The 24587-nt window shown below is 43.5% G+C and overlaps 1 protein-coding gene across 4 annotated transcripts in view; it reads right to left on the reverse strand.

Annotated features, from left to right (window-relative positions):
• SPRED2 (sprouty related EVH1 domain containing 2) overlaps positions 1–24587 on the reverse strand; it is a 126671-nt gene that overhangs the window by 41068 nt on the left and 61016 nt on the right. Inside the window, exon 1 of one of the 4 annotated variants that reach the window (XM_061432815.1) lies at positions 19351–23006. The exons of the other annotated variants lie outside the window; for them this stretch is intronic. Coding sequence (XP_061288799.1) covers positions 19351–19367 — 17 coding nt within the window. The 5' untranslated portion in view covers positions 19368–23006. Of the gene's footprint in view, positions 1–19350; positions 23007–24587 lie in introns of those variants that run through there. 4 annotated transcript variants of the gene reach the window in all.

Raw genomic sequence — 24587 nt, forward strand, 5'->3', positions numbered from 1 at the left:
TGCCTGACATGAGAAGTTTGGTCATTGTAGCCATCGTAATTATTTTTGCTGAAAGGCTGACTTTTAACTACAAATCAGGTCCTTTAATGGAGAAGGAAATGCAAATCCACTCCAGTATTCTTGCCTGGAGAATGGACAGAGGAGCCTGGCAGGCTACAGTCCACGGGGTTGCACGCGCGTGCGCGCGCACACACACACACACACACACACACGCACACACACTTTACAGTCCATGGGGTTGCGTGCACCCGTGCACACACACACACCCTTTAAAAACCATCCTCCTGGGAATTCCCTGGCAGTCCAGTGGTTAGGAGTTTGCATTTTCACTGCTGAGGGCCGGGGTTCAATCCCTGGTCGGGGAACTAATATCACCGTGCTCTGTGGCCAAAAACACAACAAACAAAAACAGAATAAAAGTAAATTCTCTCAAAAAGATCAGCCTTCCTAACCACAAAGGACTGGGTTTCCTGACTGCCTGCCTTTTTCAGCTGTCAGAGAACAAACAGAGTGACAGGGAAGTTGTCAGACCTTGGACAACAGGAGGAAACCCCAAGTGGACCTCCAGCAATTATTAATGCAATATTGCAAGGCAGCTTTATGAAGAACAGGTTCGAGCCTTTATTTCAGGCACACCTGTAGAGAATCATTCCATCTGCCATCTGGGAACTGGCCCTCTGCTCTGACCCCGCCCCGATCGTCTTCAGAGATGGAGCCTGGAACTTTTACATCCTCCATAAATACTCCCCGCCCCCCCTCCTTAGCCCGCTCTTATCTGATTACAGGGCTCCTTTATCTCTCCATTATGCTAAACATACATTCACTTCCTCCTGGCCCTCTTTCCCATCCTTCTCCACTTCACCAGACCTTGAGAGGGATTAGCAAGGATCTCGCCTCTCAGGCTCCCTCTTGGCCCCAGCACAACCCCTAGCCGCCCGCTGAGCCAAATATAACACCAGGTCCTGGGCGGGGCGGGGGGTGGGTGGTGGATGGGTTGGGGCGGGTGCGGCGGGCACTCTTCATTGCAATCAGCCCCCCAACCATACCAACCTCCAGTCTTCCTTGTGCTTATAGATTTAGAAAAGCTCTGAGTTCACCAAATTGTGTATATATATAAAGTATTAGGTATATGTATAAAATATAGGTGCATAAAATATATATCTTGTCATCTTTTTAAAAAGAATCAACAGACTATGTCAGCAGGATCAAATGAGCTAAGAAGCCAAAGGTATGGTTCATATTCTATTTAAGTGGGTGGTTCTTGAGTTCTATTAAGTATCAACTACTTAAGAATTTTTTTAAAGTACTGTGCTGGTTTTAGAAATGTATATAATCCATACTTTACAGGCAAGGAAAGCTGTACATAACGGAGTTTTATGCATGGTGATAATGTGGTTTTTCAGCTCTATTCAAACCCCTGGAGGTAGAACACGTGCTCACCTGCTTCAGTTCAGTTTAGTTGCTCACTCATGTCCGACTCTTTGTGACCCCATGGACTGCAGCACGCCAGGCCTCCCTGTCCATCACCAACTCCCAGAGTTTACCCAAACTCATGTCCAATAAGCTGGTGATACCATCCAACCATCTCATCCTCTGCTGTCCCCTTTTCCACTCGTCTTCAATCTTTCCCAGCATCAGGGTCTTTTCAAATAAGTTAGTTCTTCACATCAGGTGGCCAAAGTATTGGAGTTTCAGCTTCAACATCAGTTCTTCCAATGAACATTCAGGACTGATTTCCTTTAGGATGGACTGGTTGGATCTCCTTGCAGTCCAAGGGACTCTCAAGAGTCTTCTCCAACACCACAGTTCAAAAGCATCAATTCTTCGGTGCTCAGCTTTCTTCACAGTCCAACTCTCACATCCATACATGACTACTGGAAAAACCATAGCCTTGACTAGATGGACCTTTGTTGGCAAGTAATGTCTCTGCTTTTGAATATGCTGTCTAGGTTGGTCATGACTTTTCTTCCGAGGAACAAGCGTCTTTTCATTTCATGGCTGCAGTCACCATCTACAGTGATTTTGGAGCCCCCCAAAATAAAGTCAGCCACTGTTTCCACTGTTTCTCCATCTATTTGCCATGAAGTATTGGGACTGGGTGTCTGCTTACTGTCTAAATTTGTATTGTTAGGCCATTACAGGCAACAGTGATAAGAAAAGCAGCTACAGATGTAAGACCTGCAGGAGCCATTTCTGGTGAAGGCACCAGCTCTCCTCTCAAATACTAATGAGCAGCCACTAAGAAGCAGAGGACTTTTCTGAACATTAAGGAAGAGGATGGTTTACGTGAAATTAGAGTTGGGGGAGCTAAAACATGAGCTAAGATCACTGAAGAAAAAGGCTTCCTCAGTTACTTAACATCCATGAAATCAGCCGTGAGGTACACTTGATGGAGTTGTCTTGGAAACCGCCCTACCCCATTATTTGCTAGTAAAACAATCCTTGTACCTCCAACAGGTACCAACACTGTACTTTAGGATGACGCCAGGGCCCTCTGCCAGGGCATCAGATTTACCCAGAGAAGAAAGCAGGCTCTTCATCCAATCTTCGTTGTGTCCCTGCATTTCTGAGACGTTGTAGCTCATCTTATCTAATCCCCAGAAGATTATAGCAGTGCTTTTCCATCTTTTATCTTTGTGATCCATTTATGTATTTTTAAAATGGCATGTAATGAGTTTTTAGAATGGAACCCCAATATATATGATACCTGGAAGGTGGTGGTGGTGGGTGCTTGCCTTGCAATGACAAGGGGATATAACCTTCATCCAGGAATTAATTAAGCTGAAAGCGAGAGGTTCCTGCTTATACTGTGGAGTGTGAATAGGTTTTCCTCCTTTACTAGTGCTGGGCTCAGGATCTGGGGAGTGAAGACAATTAGAAAATATTTTAGGGATTCCCACTTTATTTTTTGGCAGGCGGCTTGCAGGATCTTAGTTCCCCCATGAGGGATTTGAACTCCAGGGCATGGCAGCGAAAACAAGGCGTCCCAACCACTGGAAGTGAAAGTGGAAGAGTTGTGTCCGACTCTTTGTGACCCCATGGACTATACAGTCCATGGAATTCTCCAGGCCAAAATACTGGAGTGGGGAGCCTTTTCCTTCTCCAGGGGATCTTCCCAACTCGGGGATCAAACCCTGGTCTCCTGTGTTGCGGGTGGATTCTTTACCAGCTGAGCCACCAGGGAAGCTCAAGAATACTGGAGTGGGTAGCCTATCCCTTCTCCAGTGGATCTTCCTGACCCAGAGCTCGAACTGGGATCTCCTGCATTGCAGGCAGATTCTTTACCAGCTGAGCTACCAGGGAAGCCCCTCCTAACCACTGGACTGCCAGGGAATTCCCTAGGAATCCCTACATTAATCTTGCATCATACGCAGTGAGTTCTGCTGTCCCGCAAGGCCACTGGAGCCCTCCTGTCCAAGTTCCACCCTGACACTGAGGGGGAGGTATGGGCGTGCCCCTTCTCACCCTCACGTGCCCCATGTAAGTCAGCATCTTTGTTGTTCTTGCTACCTAGCTACCCTGAAGCATATAAATAGACCTCCTCACCCACACACTTTTTTCTAGTGCACATATAAGGGGTCATTTTCTCTATTATTATAAAAGGCATCGCCACACAATTGACACTTGAAATAGGAATGATTCTTAAATTTAATAATTTATAAATTATTCTTTAGAACCAATCTGAGCAAGCTGAACTTTATTAGACATGGGCCTCTAGTATTTTACTTTCCTACTGAAATTTTAATACTAGTGTTTCAGTGATTCAAAATAAATGCCAATGCCTTTGCTTACAATATTATCTGCAGTTTTCTCCTTTACGTTACAATGTACTATGAAGAGATGTGTTTTCCAGTCTCCAAGTGCTACCTGACACTTTCAGGCCACGAGAGCCAGAGAAATACATGCACCGAACATCCCTGACATGTGAGGCTGAACACACACCCAGAGGATGTCCACAGGCATGGACTCTGCCGGCTGCCCCCAGTAGAGGGTAGCTGCTGCTCACATGATCCATCATGGCCAAGAAAAGGAAACGAAGCCAAGACACAAAGGAACAAAGATCAGGGCTAGAAGTTAAACATATGATCTTGACAGAGGCTTAAGAGGCCTGGGAAGAAATAGTTGAGGAAATTCCAGAGACAATTAGGGGTCCTCTGACATCCCTGAGGCCTGGAAACACTGACCATGGAGCACTCTGATGAGCTAGAAACACTTACAGCTGGCTGAAGCAAGCTAGAGCTTCTGGTGGCCCCCATTCCCTCGCCTCAGTAACACCGCCAATTTCAAGGGCAAACCTTTCCACACTGTGAATGGGAGGTGATGATGCACACGGCAGTGCCCAGGTGTGCTGGAGGTGACCTCATAAAACACTGGTTTTGGGGCTTCCTTCTCAGCAAGATTTACAAAGTAGTATCAGAATCGCTCCACTGTACTGTCTTTAAAACACAATTTAAAATTTAACCTCTAAGCTTTTATCACCTGCAGTTTGAGGATGCATACAGCCTCCACAGAGAAAGAGTGATTCAGCTAGATTCTATTTCTGTGGCTCTTGACTTTTTGTTTCTTTTGGAAAAATCTTACCCAAACCTTTTGATTTTACTTATTTAACATATCCAATGCCTTAAGGATGGAGCTATAGTTCTTTTTTTTTTCTTCAGCCAAAAAACCTTTCCTGCCTACATTTAAATTCAGAAACCACAAGAATACTAACTCTATAATATCCATAATGACAGACCACTTCTAACTGGGGCACAATAAAGATAAAGGCATTAGGGCTGTTATGCTGTTAATGTACAACGTAAAACCATAACACTGGGCAGTTTCAAACCTGGGCAATGAAGCGTTGGCTGAAGTAAATCTTAGCACCCAAAAGGCAATTTTAGGAGTTGTGTCCAAGACAGATTTTTTAATGGCTCTTTGGCATCTCTCCCTGTGTCAATATAACTTTCCTGAGTGACTACCTCTTGAGGTGAGTAATGCTCCCTGCTAGAAGACAGGCCTGGCTGAGGTCAAGTCTGGAGAAGATGGGGCAGGACAGGAGTGGTCGTTCATCATCAGAAATGAACAATCAATGAAGAAAGTAATCATTTTTTCTTGAAATTTGAAAATGGCTTGCTCTAATCTCTACTAGTAGAAGAAATCCTAATTTCCCCACCCTTGCAGGTCCAGGCAACTAGAGACTTCTGGTACCCCATAGATCCTAGGTGGATTATCTGCTTGACCGACCACTGGGACCTCTGTATCCTTATCTGTCAAGGATCTATGCATGCATGCTAAGTCTCTTCAGTTGTGTCCGACTCTGTGACCCCATGGACTGTGGCCTGTCAGGCTCCTCAGTCCATGGATTCTCCAGGCAAGAATACTGGAATACTGGAGTGGGTTGTCATGCCCTCCTCAAGGGATCTTCCCAACCCAGGGATCAAATCCTCTTACGTCTGCTGCATTGGGAGGCAGTTTCTTCACCACGAGTGCCACAAGGGAATCCCTTCAAGTATCTCAATTCAATTCAGTCGCTCAGTAGTGTCCGACTCTTTGTGACCCCATGAATTGCAGCACGCCAGGCCTCCCTGTCCATCACCAACTCCCAGAGTTCACTGAGACTCACGTCCATCGAGTTGGTGATGCCATCCAGCCATCTCATCCTGTCATCCCCTTTCCCCCTGCCCCCAATCCCTCCCAGCATCAGAGTCTTTTCCAATGAGTCAACTCTTCACATGAGGTGGCCAAAGTACTGGAGTTTCAGCTTTAGCATCATTCCTTCCAAAGAACACCCAGGGCTGATCTGCTTTAGAGTGGACTGGTTGGATTTCCTTGCAGTCCAAGGGACTCTCAAGAGTCTTCTCCAACACCACAGTTCAAAAGCATCAATTCTTCGGTGCTCAGCCTTCTTCACAGTTCAACTCTCGCATCCATACATGACCACAGGAAAAACCATAGCCTTGACTAGATGGACCTTTGTTGGCAAAGTAATGTCTCTGCTTTTGAATATGCTATCTAGGTTGGTCATAACTTTCCTTCCAAGGAGTAAGTGTCTTTTAATTTCATGGCTGCAATCACCATCTGCAGTGATTCTGGAGCCTCAAAAAATAAAGTCTGACACTGTTTCCACTGTTTCCCCATCTACTTCCCATGAAGTGATGGGACCAGATGCCGTGATCTTCGTTTTCTGAATGTTGAGCTTCAAGCCAACTTTTTACTCTCCTCTTTCACTCTCATCAAGAGGCTTTTTAGTTCCTCTTCACTTTCTGCCATAAGGGTGGTGTCATCTGCATATCTGAGGTTATTGATATTTCTCCCGGCACTCTGGATTCCAGCTTGTGCTTCTTCCAGCCCAGCGTTTCTCACACTGCAGGTAATACCTGCTGCTCTGGATGCATTTTATTGTTTTCTAAGACTTTTTCTTTGTTAATGCGGACCATTCTTTTTTTTTTCCCTAAATCTTTATTGAATTTGTTACAATATTGCTTCTGTTTTTATGTTTTGTTTTTTTGGCCCTGGGGCATGTGGGATCTTAATACACTGACCAGGGATTGATCCCACATCCCCTGTCCTGAAAGGCAAAGTATTAACCACTAGATTGCCAGAGAAGTCCCTGGGATGGATTTTAAATTATTTTTGATTTTAAAATACTGGCTCTAGGAAAGTAACTCATACTACCCTCCTCCATCAACAAAAATTTTTAGAATTGGAAGTAAATATAATACAACTAAAGCTTTTTTTTTTTTAATGTACAATTCCACTGAATTCAAAAAAGTTAAAAATTTTTTAGTAAAGACTTTTTAAAAACCCAGCATCAAACAATTCTCTGGGATGTCACATTGCAAAATACAATTATACTAGCATGAGGGGGATAATTCTGATTTAAGCTCTTTCAAAGCAAGTCTCCTTCACCAGGCAAGGCTGTCAGACCCACCTGAATGTGTCCCCAATCTGCCTAGACTTCTCATTCCTTTTCTCATTCTGGGTACATTCAGGAACCACATAGGCTGTAGACAGTTATTGAAATAAAAATCTTGTTATTTCAATATATATATATATAATATATAATTATTATATCAATGTAGTTTTGTTTTGCTTTTTTAATAGGTAGATCTAATGATTGTCTTATTTTTTCCCAAAATTTTAAACTTTTTATTTTGTATTGAGATATAGCTGATTCCTTGGTGGCTCAGACAGTAAAGAATCTGCCTGCAAATGCAGGAGACTTGGGTTCAGTCCCTGGGTAGGGAAGATCCCCTGAAGAAGGTAATGGCTACCCACTCCAGTATTCCTGCCTGGAGAATTCCATGGACAGAGGATCCTGGCAGGCTACAGTTCATTGGGTTGCAAAGAGTCAGACACGACTGAGCAACTAACTAGCCAATTAACAATGCTGTGGTAGTTTCACAGAAAAGGGAGTCTGCCATACATCTACATGTATCCATTTTCCCCCAAACCACCTCCTATCTAGGCTGGCATATAACATTGAGCAGAGTTCTATGTGCTATCCAGGAGATCCTTATTGGTTATCCATTTTAAATATAGCAGTGTGTCCATGACCTTCCCAAAGTCCCTATTTTAATGTTAATTCTATCATAGGCTTATACACAGATTCTCTAACATGGCTAACATGGATATCTTAAGACCACCTAAAACATTTTAGGAAATTATAGTAAAATTTTATCACAACAGTTCATTAACATTCAAGGCAATCAATGGTGATTTCTGAGTTATTCTCAAAAATCGTTAAAACATGAACAATTCTGACATGAATATTCCACTTTAAAAAATGAAATTTATTTTATTCAAACCAGAATAGAATGACTCTACTTACAGACTAAAATGGTTCTGTCCTAAAGGGTGAGTTTCAGGGTGATCACACAGTGCTAAGTGGGGAGAGAGTTCTGGCAGGCAAGAGGCCAAAGTCTGAATCTAGGTTTATGATTTTGCTTTTATTGTCTGCTGCTTCACTGAGCCTGGAGTTCAGTGGAGTTCATAATTAATCAAGATCAAAGGATTACCAACTTGAAACAAACAAAATGACCCGCTGCTGAAGAACCCTTTCTTCTCCTACTTTTTTCTCCGAAAGCAATAATTTTCTTTGACTTTCCCTCTGTTTTACACACCCTTCCAAAAATGGTATTTACGATCCACATTTAAACCCCCAAAGGCCAGCTAATGGAAATGTTAGGTTACTAAACAAAATTAACTCACCACATTAAAGTACACATGTAATAGAAAAATTGGTGCTTCAAAACACAAATGGCAAAGGGAGTTGTTTCAAGTTAATAATCTCCAATTCAGGTCTTTAAATTGCAGCCCTTGAACTTCCGTGCCTGACTTTCTCAAAAATCTTCGCTTTCTTTCTCAACAAATTAGAGAAAACAAAAAGGAAGAGAGAGCTTAATGACTGCATGCTGAAACGGTTAGGGAGAAAGCTCACAATATCGGCAACTTACTTTGAAATGCATAAAAAATAACACGGCATCTTGGATGGACCAAGGGAGGGAGGAGGGATGGATGGACAGATTATGTTGTGATAAAGAAGTAACAGTAAAATGCTGGTTGTAGGCTGTTGTATTGACTGTATACTTCTTTCAACTTTTCTGAACACTTGAAGACATAGGAGAGAGAGAAAATTTATAGTGTTCTATCCCACGGACAGAGGAGCTTATCAGGCTACAGTCCATGGGGTTGCAAAGAGTCGGACATGACCGAGCGACTAACACTTCATTCTAGATGGTGATCAACACTAAACGTAGAAGATGCTGATAATGGTAATGAAAAATCTGGTTACTTCTCCTCACGCTATCCAGGACACATTTCCTGTTTTTTCACCTGCCACCTACCACTGTCGCTCTGTCGTGTCTGACTCTTTGTGACCCCATGGACTGTAGCCTATCAGGCTCCTCTGTCCATGGGATTTTCCAGGCAAGAGTGCTGGAGTGGATTGCCATTTCCTTCTCCAGGGGACCTTCCCAACCCAGGAATCGAACCCGGGTCTCCTGCATTGCTGGCAGACGCTTTACCATCTGAGCCACCAGGGAAGCCCCACTCCAAAGCAAACCATGGCCAAAAGGTTGTGCTCAGTCGTGTCCTCTTTCAACCCTATAGGCTGAGCCCGCCAGGCTCCTCTGTCCACGGGATTCTCCAGACAAGAATACTGGAGCGGGTTGCCATGCCCTTCTCTGGGGGATATTCCAGACCCAGTGATCAAACCTGCGTGTCTTGTGTCTCCTGCACTGTGGCAGATTCCTTACCCACTGAGTCACCTGGGAACCCTGGCCAAAAGGTTAGGAAACTACTTTATCAACCTATGGTAGTACGAAATTCTAAACCTACAAAATCTCTTACAAGTCAGCCCTTAATAAGACCTGTTTTCAAAAGGAGGTGATAATTTAACCCACAGGGAAGAAAATCAGCATGTTCTGTTAGTGACAGGCAGATTGGATTATGATTCATTGAACATGGACACCGTTTCAGGAGGCAAGAATTACCAATTCATTTAACTCCTTTTCTCCTAAATTCTGCCACCTCCCTCATCAGAGATGAAAAACCGAACAAACAAAAGCACAAGTGAAGCATTTGTTCTCCCTAAAGAATTCTAGATCCCTTCCTTTCCCAGATGTGTAGAGGTGGGCCTGCAGGGGCAGTTCAGGTCTTCAATTATCACTAGTCAAGAGCCACACGAGTTAGTTACACACCTTTAAAGCAAGAAAGAATCATTGAAACCATCTGTTTCAGATCCCTCACTTAGATGGAAAAATTAAAGTCCAGACTGGAGAAGGGACTAGTTTAAGGTTACTGGCATTAGGGACAGATAAAGGACTAAGATCCAATCACTAAACAATCCCTACCCCAGACCTCTTACGCTTTGTTTTAAAGAGGTCCAGAATTATGGCACAGGTCTCGTATCTCAGCTAGGTTGTCTAGAGTATTTAAGAGAAGTTTTTCTCATGGGTCTCTTAAAATACACAACTGACCGTTAAAAACATCAAAGAGAAAACAAGAGGTATCACTAATAGCATCGCCACGTGCAGAAAGGGCAGAGCTGGTGGGCAGGACTGTGAAGTCCTCCTTGGTTTGGCAGTTTCTCACCAACAGAGGCAATTTTTGTTTTGGGATCTACATGGCGTAACTAGTGCCCTAAACAAAAATGACCTCTTTTCCCTCCTGGCTGAGACCGTTCAGATTCTACCACCGAGTCCCAATTTCTCATGTATTGTTATAAAATGAGGGGGAGGGGCCCCATGACCTTTGAAGGTCCCTTTTCATCTTTGGCCTCTTTTTAACTTTGCATTAAAAAAAAAACACATAGCCGAGGACTTCCCTGGTAGTCCAGTAGTTAAGACCCTACGCTTCCACCTAGGCGGGGGCGGGGTGGGGGGTGGGGGGGGCCTCGGGTTCCTGATTGCTGGTCAGGGAATTAAGATCCCACATGTCAACAGGTGTGGCCACAAAATAAATAAATAAACAAAATGAAGTGTTTAAAAATAAAAATAAAGTGTGTCTTTAAAAAGCAAAACAAACAAAAAATACATGGCTGTAAAGTCATGTCAGAGGGGTTAGGAAATATTCTACAAAAGCGTATCAGAAAACTTTCAGCAGTAAAATGCAACTGAAAACATCTTTCGAAGTGAAGAAAAAGTCTGAAACCACAAAGATCTGAAACCATGACAGATGAACAGATATGTTTTCTCACTGCAAGTGATATTATGCAATTATAAAGTTCCCAGGAACAAACCTGGTTTATTGAAGTACTACAAAAAAGCAAGAAAATGATGAAAATTGAGTTTTAATAAGTTTAATAAGATCTTTGGGTTTCCCTGGTGGCTCAGATGGTAAAGAATCCACCTGCAGTTCAGGACACCTGGGTTCGATCCCTGGGTTGGGAAGATCCCCTGGAGGAGGGCATGGCAACCCACTCCAGTATTCTTGCCTGGAGAATCCCCATGAGCAGAGGAGCCTGGCGGGCTACAGACCATGTGGTTGAAAAGAGTCAGACACAACTGAGCAACTAAGCACACACAAAATAAGATCTTCGAACAAAACAGGCGAAATCTAGCCATCTAGCTGGGTTTACACATCCATGGATGTGAGATTTTCCTTAGCCACATGGAGGAAAATCTCCAAAACATACTTATGGAGCCAATTCAGGCAAGGAAGAGAAGAGGGATCTGCCTCTCTTTTCCCAAATGGTTCTTCCTACAGGCTTTATCGTTTGACCCAAGACAGTTGCTCCGGTACAAATTTTTCTACTTTCAGAGAGAAAGGGGGACAATGTTAAGAAAAGGTAATGAAGCAACTGCATAGCTTAAAGATAGAGCGAGACATTTACTTGTAGACCTCTGACAAACACTGTGTACTTCACATTTCACATTGGGGCCCGGCTGCTTCAATGTCACAAATGAGTTCCGGCCCAAAAGTTTTCTTGTAAATTAGCTGTTTGAAACTAGAAAACATATTTTCCCCACAGAACAACATAAAATGGTGAGCAGCAGGATTCCCAAGTCAGTGCTTGAAAGCCTAATCAATTCCTAAAATACTTGAATCACAGACCCATTCCCAAATGGTTTTCACTACTCACTGACAGTCTCCTTAACAGACACCTCTTTCCCTCCTTGGGTGGAAACAGCCAGTTCTACTTGGCTCTGGCTGGGTTTTGCCAAGAGTTTTCCTACCTGGGTGTGGGGTAGGGGAGACAGGACAAGCGAGGACAAACTCCTAAACTCCAGAGGTAGGCCTCCTTTTGGAGCCTTGGACTTTGGCACTACTTGAATAGCTCAAAACAGAGCAGCCTGACAGTCACCTGCTAATAAGGTTGAGGAATCTTTACACCAAGCTTCCCTGATGGCTCAGAGGGTAAAGAATCCGCCTGCAATGAGGGAGACCTGGGTTCGATCCCTGGGTTGGGAAGATAACCTGGGGGAGGGCATCACAACCCACCCCAGTACTTTCTACCATCTGAGCCACCAGGGAAGCCCCTGCTCCAGTATTCTTGCCTGGAGAATCTCCATGGACGGAGAAGCCTGTTGGGCTACAGTCCATGGGGTTGCAAAGATTCAGACGTAACTGAGCAGCTACGCAGCAGCAGCAAGCAAGCAGACAAACCAAACAGAAAGCACTTAAGTGATCTGGACTCCCAAGGACTGGTTTCAATGCAGTGTGACAACCATAACAGTACCAATGCTTTAGGAATGTAAACAAGTGTCACCGTTTTTTTTCTTTTACAATGGCAATGGCAGCAATTAATTAGAAAGGCAGAAACCAGGCAAGGCTCACAGGGTCATCACGCAGTAGCCACCCTTGGCTAGTCCTTGACTTACACACAGAGGGACAGGATTTGATCTATGAGGGCAATTTCCTTCTGAGATATTATAAAACAGAGCCATGCTTTTGGTACATGTGCTTCCGTGAAGTTTCTTTCCTGCCATAAAAAGAATTGGGAGGTAAGGAGAATGTGTAGGCCAACTACCTACCAAGATGGTCCACAGTTTAACACCATCTCCTTAAAATACGGTTTCATTTGTAGGAGAGTATTCTAGTTTGAATTCAGAAAGAACTTCCAAGAAACACTAGGGCTAATGAGGAAGACTGACAGCCATTTGATTTTAAGACTTAGGATCTTCACAGAAAATGAGAGCTTTGGAGGCTAATAAGCTGCTGACCTTGGACTTTCTTCCTGGCTATCACCAACACACTTACTCCAGGGAGCCCAACCAAGCTCTTGGTCACGCATTCAGCAGTACCTAAAAACTACTGCCCAAGGCAAGTCAACCCAGCAGCCAGGGCCAACTTCTCCCAGCAGAGAGCTTTACAGGTAAGGTGGCAGTCTGGGTGGCCCAACAGATGCAATCACAACACCATGAAGCCGTGCTGCAGGCTGTCGTCTAGTATCAGGAGAGAGGATGAAAGGGCTCCTGTCCTAACGTCTCATCAGGAAGAACTACCCAGAGTCCAGCTCATTCACCAGCGTGTTTCAGCCACCGCCCAGGACTAAGCTCATCCCTAGGGATGTCATGATCCCTGACGGAAGCATAAATACCCCATCTGGGACTGAAAACTGCTCCATATCAAGCCATTTCCCACAGTGAGAAACTCAGGATATGGGAGCTCTTGAGCAAACTGAAAAGGGTGATTGGACATGATGATACCTTTTCTTGTGCTTGTACACAAGGAATTAGCCCTCACATTTATTGAAAGTCAAATCCTATTTCAAAGGGCAATTAATTTCACATCCATGTTCACTGAAGCATTATTCACAATAGCCAAGAGGTGGGAACTACCTCAATGTTTATCAGGGGATAATGGGTAAAGAAAACACATTCAGCAGAATATTTTTCAGCTTTAAAAAGGGAAGAAATCCCATCATATGTTACAACATGGATGAACTCTGAGGATATTATGCTAAGTGAAATAAGTCAGTTACAAAGAGACAAATACTGCATGATTCCACTTTTAAACTCCAGTAAAGTAGTGAAACTCAGAGAAACAGAAAACAGAATGGAGGCTGTGAAGAGCTGGGGTAGGGGGATATGGGAGTTGTTTAATGGTTACAGTTTCAGTGTTTCAAGATGCAAAGGTTTCAGAGATGTGCTGTACAATAATGTACATACAGTAACATGAACACACTGGACACTTAAAAATGGTTTAGATGGTAAATTTTATGTTTTTTTTGCCCCTTCCACACACAGAAAGTCATTTAGCTTGAGAAATAAAAAGGGGGCTCTTGAAGTAGGTATACTCAAAAATGACCTGAAATTCATAAATTTGGGGTTTTGGCTAAAGAACATTTCTGTTGTCCTCACATTACCACTGTTTAAAAAACCCCTACAAACTCTCCCCTAATTATGAAAGTAGTATATATCCGTTGTGCAAACTACACATATTATAAGCATGCTTTTAATCTAAGAAATATTCTTCTGTACCATGAGGAGAGATTAACAAAGGGTCATGAAAAACACAAACATTTCCTTCGTAATTGGCTTCCCTGAGTCAAAAAATAGCTTTTCTTTCAAAATCCTCTCAAAGAAGAACGGAAGTTAAGCATAGCAGGCTTTCCCCTAGTTGGTAACTCTTAACGAATTCCCCTAATCCTTGGCCAATTATGTTCTAATAGAAAGCTTGTCGTGTTTACCAAATGAGCGACAGAATCCCTAAAAACTATTTCTTATGATGAGTACCTTTTTATTTCTTCTATTCCAACCTCAGTTTTTCAAATTATTTAAAACCTACATACACACGCACAGATGCATTTTTAACGATTCCATTTCTTTAACATGGGGGCTAGTGATGTTTTTTTAAATATTTTTCAAAGCAGAAAGAGGGGCTGTTTTATTTTTCTTTGGAATGAGCTCCTGCCAGATTTTGCACACTGCAGTTCTTTGGCAATGTGATGAGAACACATGCCCACCCACAGACACTAATTTTGCTCCTCACCCTTCCCAAGCAGCCTCTATGACACATGCTGTCTGCGCTCCATTTGATGGAATTCAAGAGGCCCAGTCAAACAGCAGGCCCTGTGGGGCCAGAGCAATGGCAGGCACCCCATCTCTTCCACGGGATGGGCACAAGGAATGAGTGTTTAAAAGAAAGCCACAAAACAGCCAAATCCAACTTGGACATCTCCAATCTGAGTATCTTTACAATTCTATGAATTAACACTAAAAATGAACAGTCATCTTTGGGGCTGAAATCTGGAAAGAGAGAGTATCTTGCTGTGGTTCTCTGCAAAGAGCTCTGTGAAGATAATGCAGAGAACTCCCCGGGCTTCGCTCAGAATGTGCATAAGGAAGGCAGCCTGTCCCGCGGGCCAGGAGCTTTCTCTGAGGGCTGAAGTGCCATCCAGGTGCCAAGGCATGTGCTTGCTCTTTGGTGATCATTAGCCATGAAGAAATGCTGGAGGACTTCCCTGGCAGTTCAGTAGTTAAGACTCTGTGCCGCCAATGCAGGGGGCATGGGTTTGATCCCTGGTTGGGGAACTAAGACCCCCATCTGCTGCATGGTGTGGCCAAACAACACAAATATTAAAAACAAAAAAATTAATTAAAAAAAAAAATTCTGGTGATTTAGAATCCAATTACGAATGGGCATAGCTTCTGTAACTGTCCCTTCTCTATCCTAAGTCAATCTGGGCATAGATGACAAGGCAAACAGGCTATCAGCAAACTTATACCTGGAAGAATGCTCAGGATTATTAAGAGTCCATGCTGGTCTGATAAGAGTGGTCATCCACCCCATTCACATGTCCTTAAGAGCAGGGTTGATGCCATAAGCCTGTTCTGTATTTGTCTCTGGCTTTACTGAGCCACACAGAAAAGTTGGTATTTCCAGATAAACGATACAAGATTTATCTACAAGTGCTAGTAATCCCAGAGAAGGCGATGGCACCCCACTCCAGTACTCTTGCCTGGAAAATCCCATGGACAGAAGAGCCTAGTAGGCTGCAGTCCATGGGTTCGCAAAGAGTCAGACACGACTGAGCGACTTCACTTTCACTTTTCACTTTCATGCATTGGAGAAGGAAACGGCAACCCACTCCAGTGTTCCTGCCTGGAGAATCCCAGAGACGGGGAAGCCTGGTGGGCTGCCGTCTATGGGGTCGCACAGAGTTGGACATGACTGAAGCGACTTAGCACCAGCAGCAGCAGCTAGTAATCCCACCCACTGTGAGGGCAGAGTTGCCATAAACCCCGGATGTGGGGAGGACAGTGTAACAGCAGAACAGTGAGCAAAGGACAACAGGAAATGGACAACAGGCAGATCCAGCCTTCCCCTGGGGCCACAGTTATAACCCGACATCCATAAATCATTCACCAAGCACCGCAAGAGCAGACTGTAGGCTCACTAAACAAGTCTTTCTAAATACAAATAAGGATTTTAATTTGATAGATAATCTATAGTATTTTTAAATGGTTACTGAGCTCATTATAGCTTTGAGTCATTAGAATATAATTTTAATAGATGCTCCATCTAGTCAAGGCTATGGTTTTTCCAGAGGTCATGTATGGATGTGAGAGTTGGACTGTGAAGAAGGCTGAGTGCCGAAGAATTGATGCTTTTGAACTGTGGTGTTGGAGAAGACTCTTGAGAGTCCCTTGGACTGCAAGGAGATCCAACCAGTCCATTCTGAAGGAGATCAGCCCTGGAATTTCTTTGGAAGGAATGATGCTAAGGCTGAAACTCCAGTACTTTGGCCACCTCATGTGAAGAGTTGACTCATTGGAAAAGACTCTGATGCTGGAAGGGATTGGGGGGCAGGAGGAAAAGGGGACAACAGAGGACAAGATGGCTGGATGACATCACTGACTCGATGGACCTGAGTCTGAGTGAACTCCGGGAGTTGGTGATGGACAGGGAGGCCTGGCGTGCTGTGATTCAGGGGGTTGCAAAGAGTCGGACACGGCTGAACGACTGAACTGAACTGAACTGAAAAAGGGGAGGGGTTTTTAAAACTCAAAGATTGGGAAAGATTGCCCCTGCTGTTTACTAATCAGTGTCACTTGAACATCCATGATACTATAAACTTTGAGAATTCACTTTCCTTGACTGCCACTCCCCTCAAGGAAGAAGGGGGAAAAAAATTCTTTGTCCAAGGCTACCGATCTACTTGGCTCAGAAAACACAGCCACCAAAACTATCAAATGAATTTTTCAGTAGGGCAGTTCTTTCTCTGATATGAGAGCCATCCAAGAAAAGATAGATTCATAAGAATCAGAAGGGAAGAGCTAAAAGTTGCTTCTATACAGAACAATTAGTGGCTCTGGAATATGGACTCTTAATAAGCCCAGGAGGAAACTGTTGCCTGTAATGACGGATCTCCACTGAAGAGGGAATGAAAGCAAGGATGGGGCTGGGCCCAGATCACAGCCTTTTAAAATTTAACATCACCCAGCACAGAGCTCCGAACAAGGGCGGCATCTCATTCAATATCTATTAATCGCTTCCACGTTGAATGATGGGAGACCCTAGGTACCAACTGTGCTCTGTATCCCCCCTCCCTCAAAAGGGAGAGAAGGCATCTGAAAACCAGGTGGCCACTTTGAACTGTGGCTCATGGGGCTTAACATCCCAGGGGCTCCCAAGAGCTGCCAGAACCTGTAGCGATGACTATCACCACGGATGGTAGAGATCAATATGCCATGAGGGTAAAAAGTAACTGACGTCAAAAGAAGTCTACGCTGCCTTGAAATAACATGGACAAGACCTGAGTTAGTCTCAACTGCACCAGTCACAGGAGAACAAGACCTTTTCACAGACATAGAAAAACACTAATAAATCAAGAACTGTAAATGTTTTCATACAGTTGCCTGAAATACTTTCTGTAGGCCTCAAGGGGGGAAAAAGAAAAAAGATATCAAAGTCTAAGATTTTAGCAAAATCAGGACAAATTAGCTAATCTCTCCTTAATTCACATTAAGTCACATTATTTTTCTGAAGACTTTTGATAAAACGAGCTCTGGGCTGAGTGTAGCATCCCACCAAGGCTTGGAGAGACAACCCTGCTCACTATTAAATGGCAAAACTCAGGCTTCAGCTCAAGCTACATTTTTAAAGAAGAGTTTCTTCCATAACTTCAAAAAAAAAAGTTAATGAGGAGGAATGAAAAGGACTCTCACTTTGAATCTGAAGTATTTTTTAATATCACCAAGTGCTATTATTAAATACTCACTATATATGCATGTGTAGACATACACATAAAAATAAGCAGTACAGATGTGGGCAGGAAAATTCTTAGCAAAACCCCCACATATTTCAAATACTGTTCTTCCTCATTATTGTCCTCACCATAATTAGCATGTTACAGCCTGACAGGTGGCTTTCATTTATAGAAGACAAATTTAATAAAATTTGGAGATGGTCCTGTCTCCAGAAACAAACTGGCCATTCTAAAAAAAGCGTACCCCTTAATCTACAAAGGGCTTCCCTGGTGGCTCAGTGGTAAAGAATACCCCTACCAATGAAGGAGACACAGGTTCGATCCTTAGATTGGGAAGATCCCCTAGAGAAGGAAATGTCAACCCACTCCAATATTCTTGCCTGGAGAATTTCATGGACAGAGGAGCCTGGCAGGCTACAGTTCATGGGGTCGAAAAGAGTTGGACACAACAGAATGACTAAACAACAACTAATCTATAAAACAAACAGAAACACACGGAGCAGACCCATTTCGTGCTGGTTCACCTTATCATCCCAATTTCTGAGTGTATTAAGATAAGTAAATCTAATACATTTACTGACAGTTTAAAGTACACATACCTCAAGGAAAACAAGTCATTATTACGAGCTTTACAAGAAAGGGGAAGAGAAAAAAAGACTGCCTTTTTTTCCAGCTTGGTAACCCCAGATCTGTTTAACACTCTCCAAGTGATAACAGAATTTACCACCACAGACAGGGCTGCTCTACAAATACTAAATCTTAGGCAAATTTGTGGGCAGTTGTGTTTCGGGTCCTGACCCAGTCATTCTGGACAGACAGACCAGAAAAGTATAAATAGTACTGCTATAAACTAACCATAGCATCTGTCCCCAACAAGTAGGATACAAAAAGTATTTTTATAAAATATGAGGAGACGCTGAATGGACTGTCAACACAGATAGGAATGTTTAATACACTCAAATAAACAAGATATGTGCCTTAACTAGCCAGGCATTGTTTAAATTTAGTGAGTGAAGAGAGGGTCAGACAGGCGACACAGCCTCCCAATTATGCAGAACAATCCTTCAGATCATGTGAAAGCTATAATTAAATGTTGGTACCAATCTCCTCCACTCTTTCTCCCACCTAGAAGTTAATGCATGAATTCAGTATGAGCAAATTTTAATTTGCAAAAAAAGAATTCACTTAGTAGAGGAATCAAGCTTTCTGGCACTAAGTCATCCATCTTGGAGGAGAAGAAAAAGCACAATATTAAAAACAAAAATCCAACACAATAAATACAATAGTTTTATCATTAGACTACCTCCTTAGTGCATCTTCTCTTTATTCTTCTGTGTGTTTGTTTTAAGCTACCCTACTCCCAGCCTTAAAAGGTATATACCACCTCTGCTGTTTCCTAGGCAGTATCATTTAAGGCTTACTAAAAGGTTTGGGTTAACACCATTTCTATCTGAACATGCAAGGAGAAATTTGTTTCCAGAAAGGGAGATGAGTGGATAAGACATCTGTGTCGATTAAAAGAACAGTGGTTACCTGTCTGTCCTTGCACGTGGGCACACACACACACACAAACACACACACACACACACTTTAGTTACTTAAAATCAGAATAATTCCCCCTCCCTTAAAAAATGTTAAAAGCAGACGCCAGGAAGGTTAGGCAGAGGAGAAACCACAAGAAAATAAAGTTCATGTAAACAGTAAGCACATACCTGGCGGGTGATGCCATTTCCTCTACATTGTAGAGTCCAAGTGCTGGATATTAGCATTATTGCTACTACAGTGCTTCCGATAAAAATGGATCAGCTCTTGTGGACCTGAGAACCAGCTGGCTGCTTGAGAAGTGGTTTCCCCCATATATGATTCAGTCTCCTTGACAAATACACTGCATCGCACTGGATGAGTCATCCGAGGGTTAGTCCGCATTTTATAGGCCTGTTGTGTCATTACTCACATTCAACATCCTGCTTCTCAAAAGTGGAAGCTGGAAGCCTGACAGCTGACAGATGCTTTTTCCAATTAAAATATTGTTTAAAAAAAACATTCCTGTAAGTTACGACGATCAATCATGGATGATACTGTGAAATGACCAGGGGAGTAACTGGCAGAGCTCAATGCCCAAGACTACAGTCTAGAGAACCACAGTATATACGTTGTTTACCTGCCCCATCCCCGAATAATTTTGTTCGGGACTGAGAACAAAGACCCCTCCCCTCCTCTTTTAAGTTGTCAGTGAAATTAGCACAGGCATTTTGGTTCTTATGTTGTATGGTTACCAAGTTGCAGGAGCTTTGTGGAAAAAAAAAAAAAAAGGTACATGTCAGAATTTTGTCCCTGGGATAATGCTGTTAGGTGGGTAGTGGCGCTGTGTTTACAAAATGTCTAAAGAAAAAGTATGCTTGGGATGAAATGCTATAATATCTGAGACTCGTTATGAAATAGTTTTGGCCCCCAAAAAGGGAAGTTTAAAGAAATGTGACAAAATCTTGATTACTGTTGCATCTGTTTCGTGAGTATATGGGAATTGTCTCCATTATTCTCTCTTCTTTTGAGTACCTTTGACACTTTGCATAACAAAAGGTTTTCAAAAACTAAAAAAGAAATTCAGTTCCCGTGGTCTAACAGTACTGACATTTTTCTAGTTAGTATGAACTCACCATACATGTCAATGGGGGCATCATATGTGGCCCGGTGGGTGTGGGGGCTCCCAGCTGGAAGGCATGATACACGTGTCCTGAGGCCACTGTGAGGGCTGCTCCCATCCCCTGAACCAATGCCTGGTGTCTTCACCTCCCAAGCCTGTCTGGTGGCTGTTCCTCACGCCTTCTTTGAGGATATAAGCCCCAGCTTCGTTGTGAGCTCAATGTGGACATTACGAGGGAGAGGTGACCTGCCAGCTTCCTTATATGGTTCTGGAAAGTCTCCAGTTGAGGTTATATAAGTCTGATTTGAGTCCTCTCACACCAACCAGGTGGCACAACGTTTGCACAACTTACTTTATACTCAAATTGGATTACTTAAACCACCGGAAGGAGGAAGAGAGCTTTGATTTTATGGCCAGGAAAAAACCATATATGGAAGCTCCAGTGTATGTTACAGGCAATCACTCTTGAAACTAGATGTTGTTTAAAAAAACATCTGTGTCGCTAGGTACGTTCTCAAAGTGTGACAAGTCATCACAGGACACTGGAAAGACAGAGGTCCTAGGATAGGAAAGGAGGAAGGATCAGGCCGAGGCTCCCACCTCAGTTGATAGCCAACCCAGTCCTCAAGGGACTGGGCCCAAGAGGGCTGCAAACCGGCTGCAAACGGTCATGATGGCCCCCATACCACATCACGTGACCCTCACAAATCCAAATGTTCAGAACCGTGTGGCCCGGAACTGAAGCCTTTCTAGTTTTGAGATTCTTTCCTCAATTAGACTGTAAGCTACAGGCTTATCAAAAGGTCCCCTTGATTAAAAACAACCTTTCACATACTTGCAAAGTAAAACTGACCTTAGCGCAACAGGTAAAAATGGGAGGGGGTGGAATTAACTTCCAGCCTAATCTGAGTTTCCATGAGTAGTGAATAAATAAATCCATAGTTCATTAAAGAACTATACAATTCATATTTCATTAATTAAAAATATAAGAATAATAACAGTAATAATGTAAATACAAAGAATGAGAATATGACAAATATGGTAAAATGTTAACAAATGGAGATTTGGATATAAAGGAGTTCTTCATACTATCCATTTCACACTTAGAGAAAAGTTGCAAGTTTCAAAATAAAGTTAAACACAGAAACACAAGAAAATATATAACCCTTGTTACCAAAAGATGTTTATGGATTTAATAACCACCATAGTTTTGCTGCTGCTCCCCTCCCCTATTAAAAGAAAAAAAAACTTAGACCTAAATGTAAACATTAGGAAGGGTTTCCCTGGTGGCTCAGTGGTAAACAACCTGCCTGTCAAGGCAGAAGATGCAGGTTCAATCCCTGGGTCAGGAAGATCCCCCACAAGAAGGAAATGGCAACTCACTCCAGTATTCTTGCCTGGGAAATTCCATGCACAGAGGAGTGTGGCGGGCTACAGTCCAAGGGGCTGCAAAGGGTCGGACACAACTTAGTGACTCCACAACAACAATGAACGTTGGGAAAGCCTCTGAATTAGGACCCTTCACTGGGTCTTCCTTGCAGACAATTTAATAATAGGCTCCAAAACCAAAGTGAAAGCTAAACAACCCCCCCAAGCACACATTTTGGGAAGAAAGCATTCTATATCCTCTAGAATATTATTTGCTTGTTTAGTCTTGCACCTCACAAACTGATTTGACTGCAGGAACCCCTCACCCATTTCTATCATTAAGAGTTGAAGAAAGCACTTTGGGAACTACTGCTGTAGATCATGGGTTACAGAATGCTTCCCCCCTCCCAATCTTTAAGTCTTCTTCAGAACTTACCTCACTTGTAACAACAAAATAGATGTCCAGACTTGATTTCTGTGCTTTATAATGGAGATTTCTATTTGGCTGACTTCCTGGTGGCTCAGACGGTAAAGAATCTGCCTGCAATGTGGGAGATGCCAGTACAGTCCCTGAGTCGGGAAGATCCCCTGGAGAAGGGAATGGCAACCCACTCTAGTATTCCTGCCTGGAGAGTCCCATGGACAGAGGAGCCTGGTGAGCTACAGTCCATGGGGTTGCAAAGAGTTGTACACGCCTGAGTGACTAACACATACACACACATGCTGATGATTGCTGGAGGTTTCCCGACCACCCAACGGTGCCCTTGCCACCGTCCGTGCCAGTTGAGGACCCTGCACCTGTGCAGGGCAGGCTGATGGCTCACACTGGATGTTGGTGTTTCTGTTAAGAGGGGGCAGTCCCTGGGCAAGAACATCTGAAGGAGCAGCGTGGGCCCAGCTCCACTTCACCTTACTCATTATCAGTACTGGGCCTTGGAATGTGAAAGCCAGCCTGGAAATCTTTGACTTCTTAATCCCCTAGGTCTTCACACATTCATCTCTTAGCACTGATTTTGGGGTGTTAAAAAGCAGAACTCGCTGGGAAGAACATTTTAATTCTTGCAATATATTAAATTATATAAGAGTTGTAGCAATTATCTGATGTATGTATGGGGGGGGTGGTGGTAGCTAAAGTACAAATACTGGTTAATGTTAAGATTTAAAAGCATAAAAGTAAATGTGAATGTCAATGATGTAGATACCAAAGACTGTGTGTGTAGTGGTAAAGAACTTGAAAGTGAAAGTGAAAGTCGCTCAGTTGTGTCTGACTCTTTGGGACCCCATGGGCTATGCAGTCCATGGAATTCTCCAGGCCAGAATACGGGAGTGGGTAGCCTTTCCCTTCTCCAGGGGATCTTCCCAACCCAGGGATCAAACCCAGGTCTCCCGCATTGCAGGCGGATTCTTTAGCAGCTGAGCCACAAGGGAAGCCCAAGAAAACTGGAGTGGGTAGCCTATCCCTTCTCCAGGGGATCTTCCTGGCCCAGAAATTGAACCAGGATCTCCTGCATTGCAGGTAGATTCTTTACTAACTGAGATATCAGGAAGCTTGAGCCTGGAGTTAAATTATCTTGGTTCAAAATCCTGTATGGCCCTTACTTATGTAACTTCTCTAAGCCTTTTCTTCTTTGTAAAATGTGCATAATACTATTAACAACCTCAGAGAAGCATTCTGAATGGGATAAATGTGATCATACACAGTAAGTACTTAGCATATGGCCCGGCCACTTACAGAGCATTCGTTCATTGATGCAAACAATGATGAGGATGTCTGCAAGTTTTATGAACCTAGACTGTCAGGGGCAGGCACATCGTGGCCAGTCACCACACTGGTCTGGTCACCTATCATCTGTGGCCGCTTCAGAGGTATAAATGCAGAGCTGAGTGGTTGTGACAGAAACCATATGGTCCCCAGAGCTGAAAATAGTTACTATCCAGACCTTTACAGAGAAGGTTTTTCGACCCCCTGGTGACCACCATTTGGGTGGATAAAGAACCAGGTCTTCTCCCTATAGAAGTTTTGGTCATTGCTCCCTTATTCTGCTTAATATCTCAATTTAGAACCAGATGCATGAGTATTATTTATCTGGTCCACATGAGCCGTGTAGCTCATGCTTTCCTTAAATGTAGAACACTCACCATAGCACTCTGTCTCATGGCGGGTGGGGAAATCTACAGAGCCTGAGGTTGTCTGCTGGTCTTTCCTGCCTCCCCTCCTTCCTGACCTCCCCTATTTCAGAGTCCAGTGACCCCAGCTGATGTGAGTCCACAGCTGTAATTCTCCTCCCCCAAGTCACATCTGTGCATTATGTTGAAACCACATGTGTCCCCAGAGCCTCAGGCAAGAGGTGAAAGATGATCTGGAAGAGGCATTCAGGAAGCTGTGCCAACAGAAATGAAGGGTGCTTTCAAGAGAGCTGGACAGCCATGGGCGGGATTTATACTGCCTGAGGGGCCTTCAGAAATGGGGGGCTGCTCCAACATGGCCGCTGCCCGCAGGAGTCCAGGAAGGAGACTGTGGACCAACCCAGAAAAATGAAGAATACGCCTCAAAGGCAGGTCCCAAGATGTATCACTGCATCCATCGTGCTATTTTCTTTGGCAGGAATGCTTGTTTATTTGGGGAAAATAAACCCACAGCATTAATGGATAACACAGGTGAAGGGACTCTTGGGACTGGTCTCTGGGAGAGGAAATTTGAACAAAAGAAACCATTCACACTGCTTTCAGTTAGTTATCTTATTAAAAAAAAAACAAAAAACAAAAAACAGTCGTAGCCAGCTGCTGGGACAGAGACTGTATCTGGGGTGCACTTTAGAGTCTTTCTGGAGGTCACTTGCCTTCCTGGCAAACATCAACATCCCTATGAGGCCAGTCCAATAGAAAACGGCCTATGTTACATACTAAAGTGAAGGATGACGGCTGGGCCGGGGCTGG

This window comes from Bos javanicus, chromosome 11 (genome assembly GCF_032452875.1).
Source record: "Bos javanicus breed banteng chromosome 11, ARS-OSU_banteng_1.0, whole genome shotgun sequence".
NCBI classification, from domain to species: domain Eukaryota; kingdom Metazoa; phylum Chordata; class Mammalia; order Artiodactyla; family Bovidae; genus Bos; species Bos javanicus.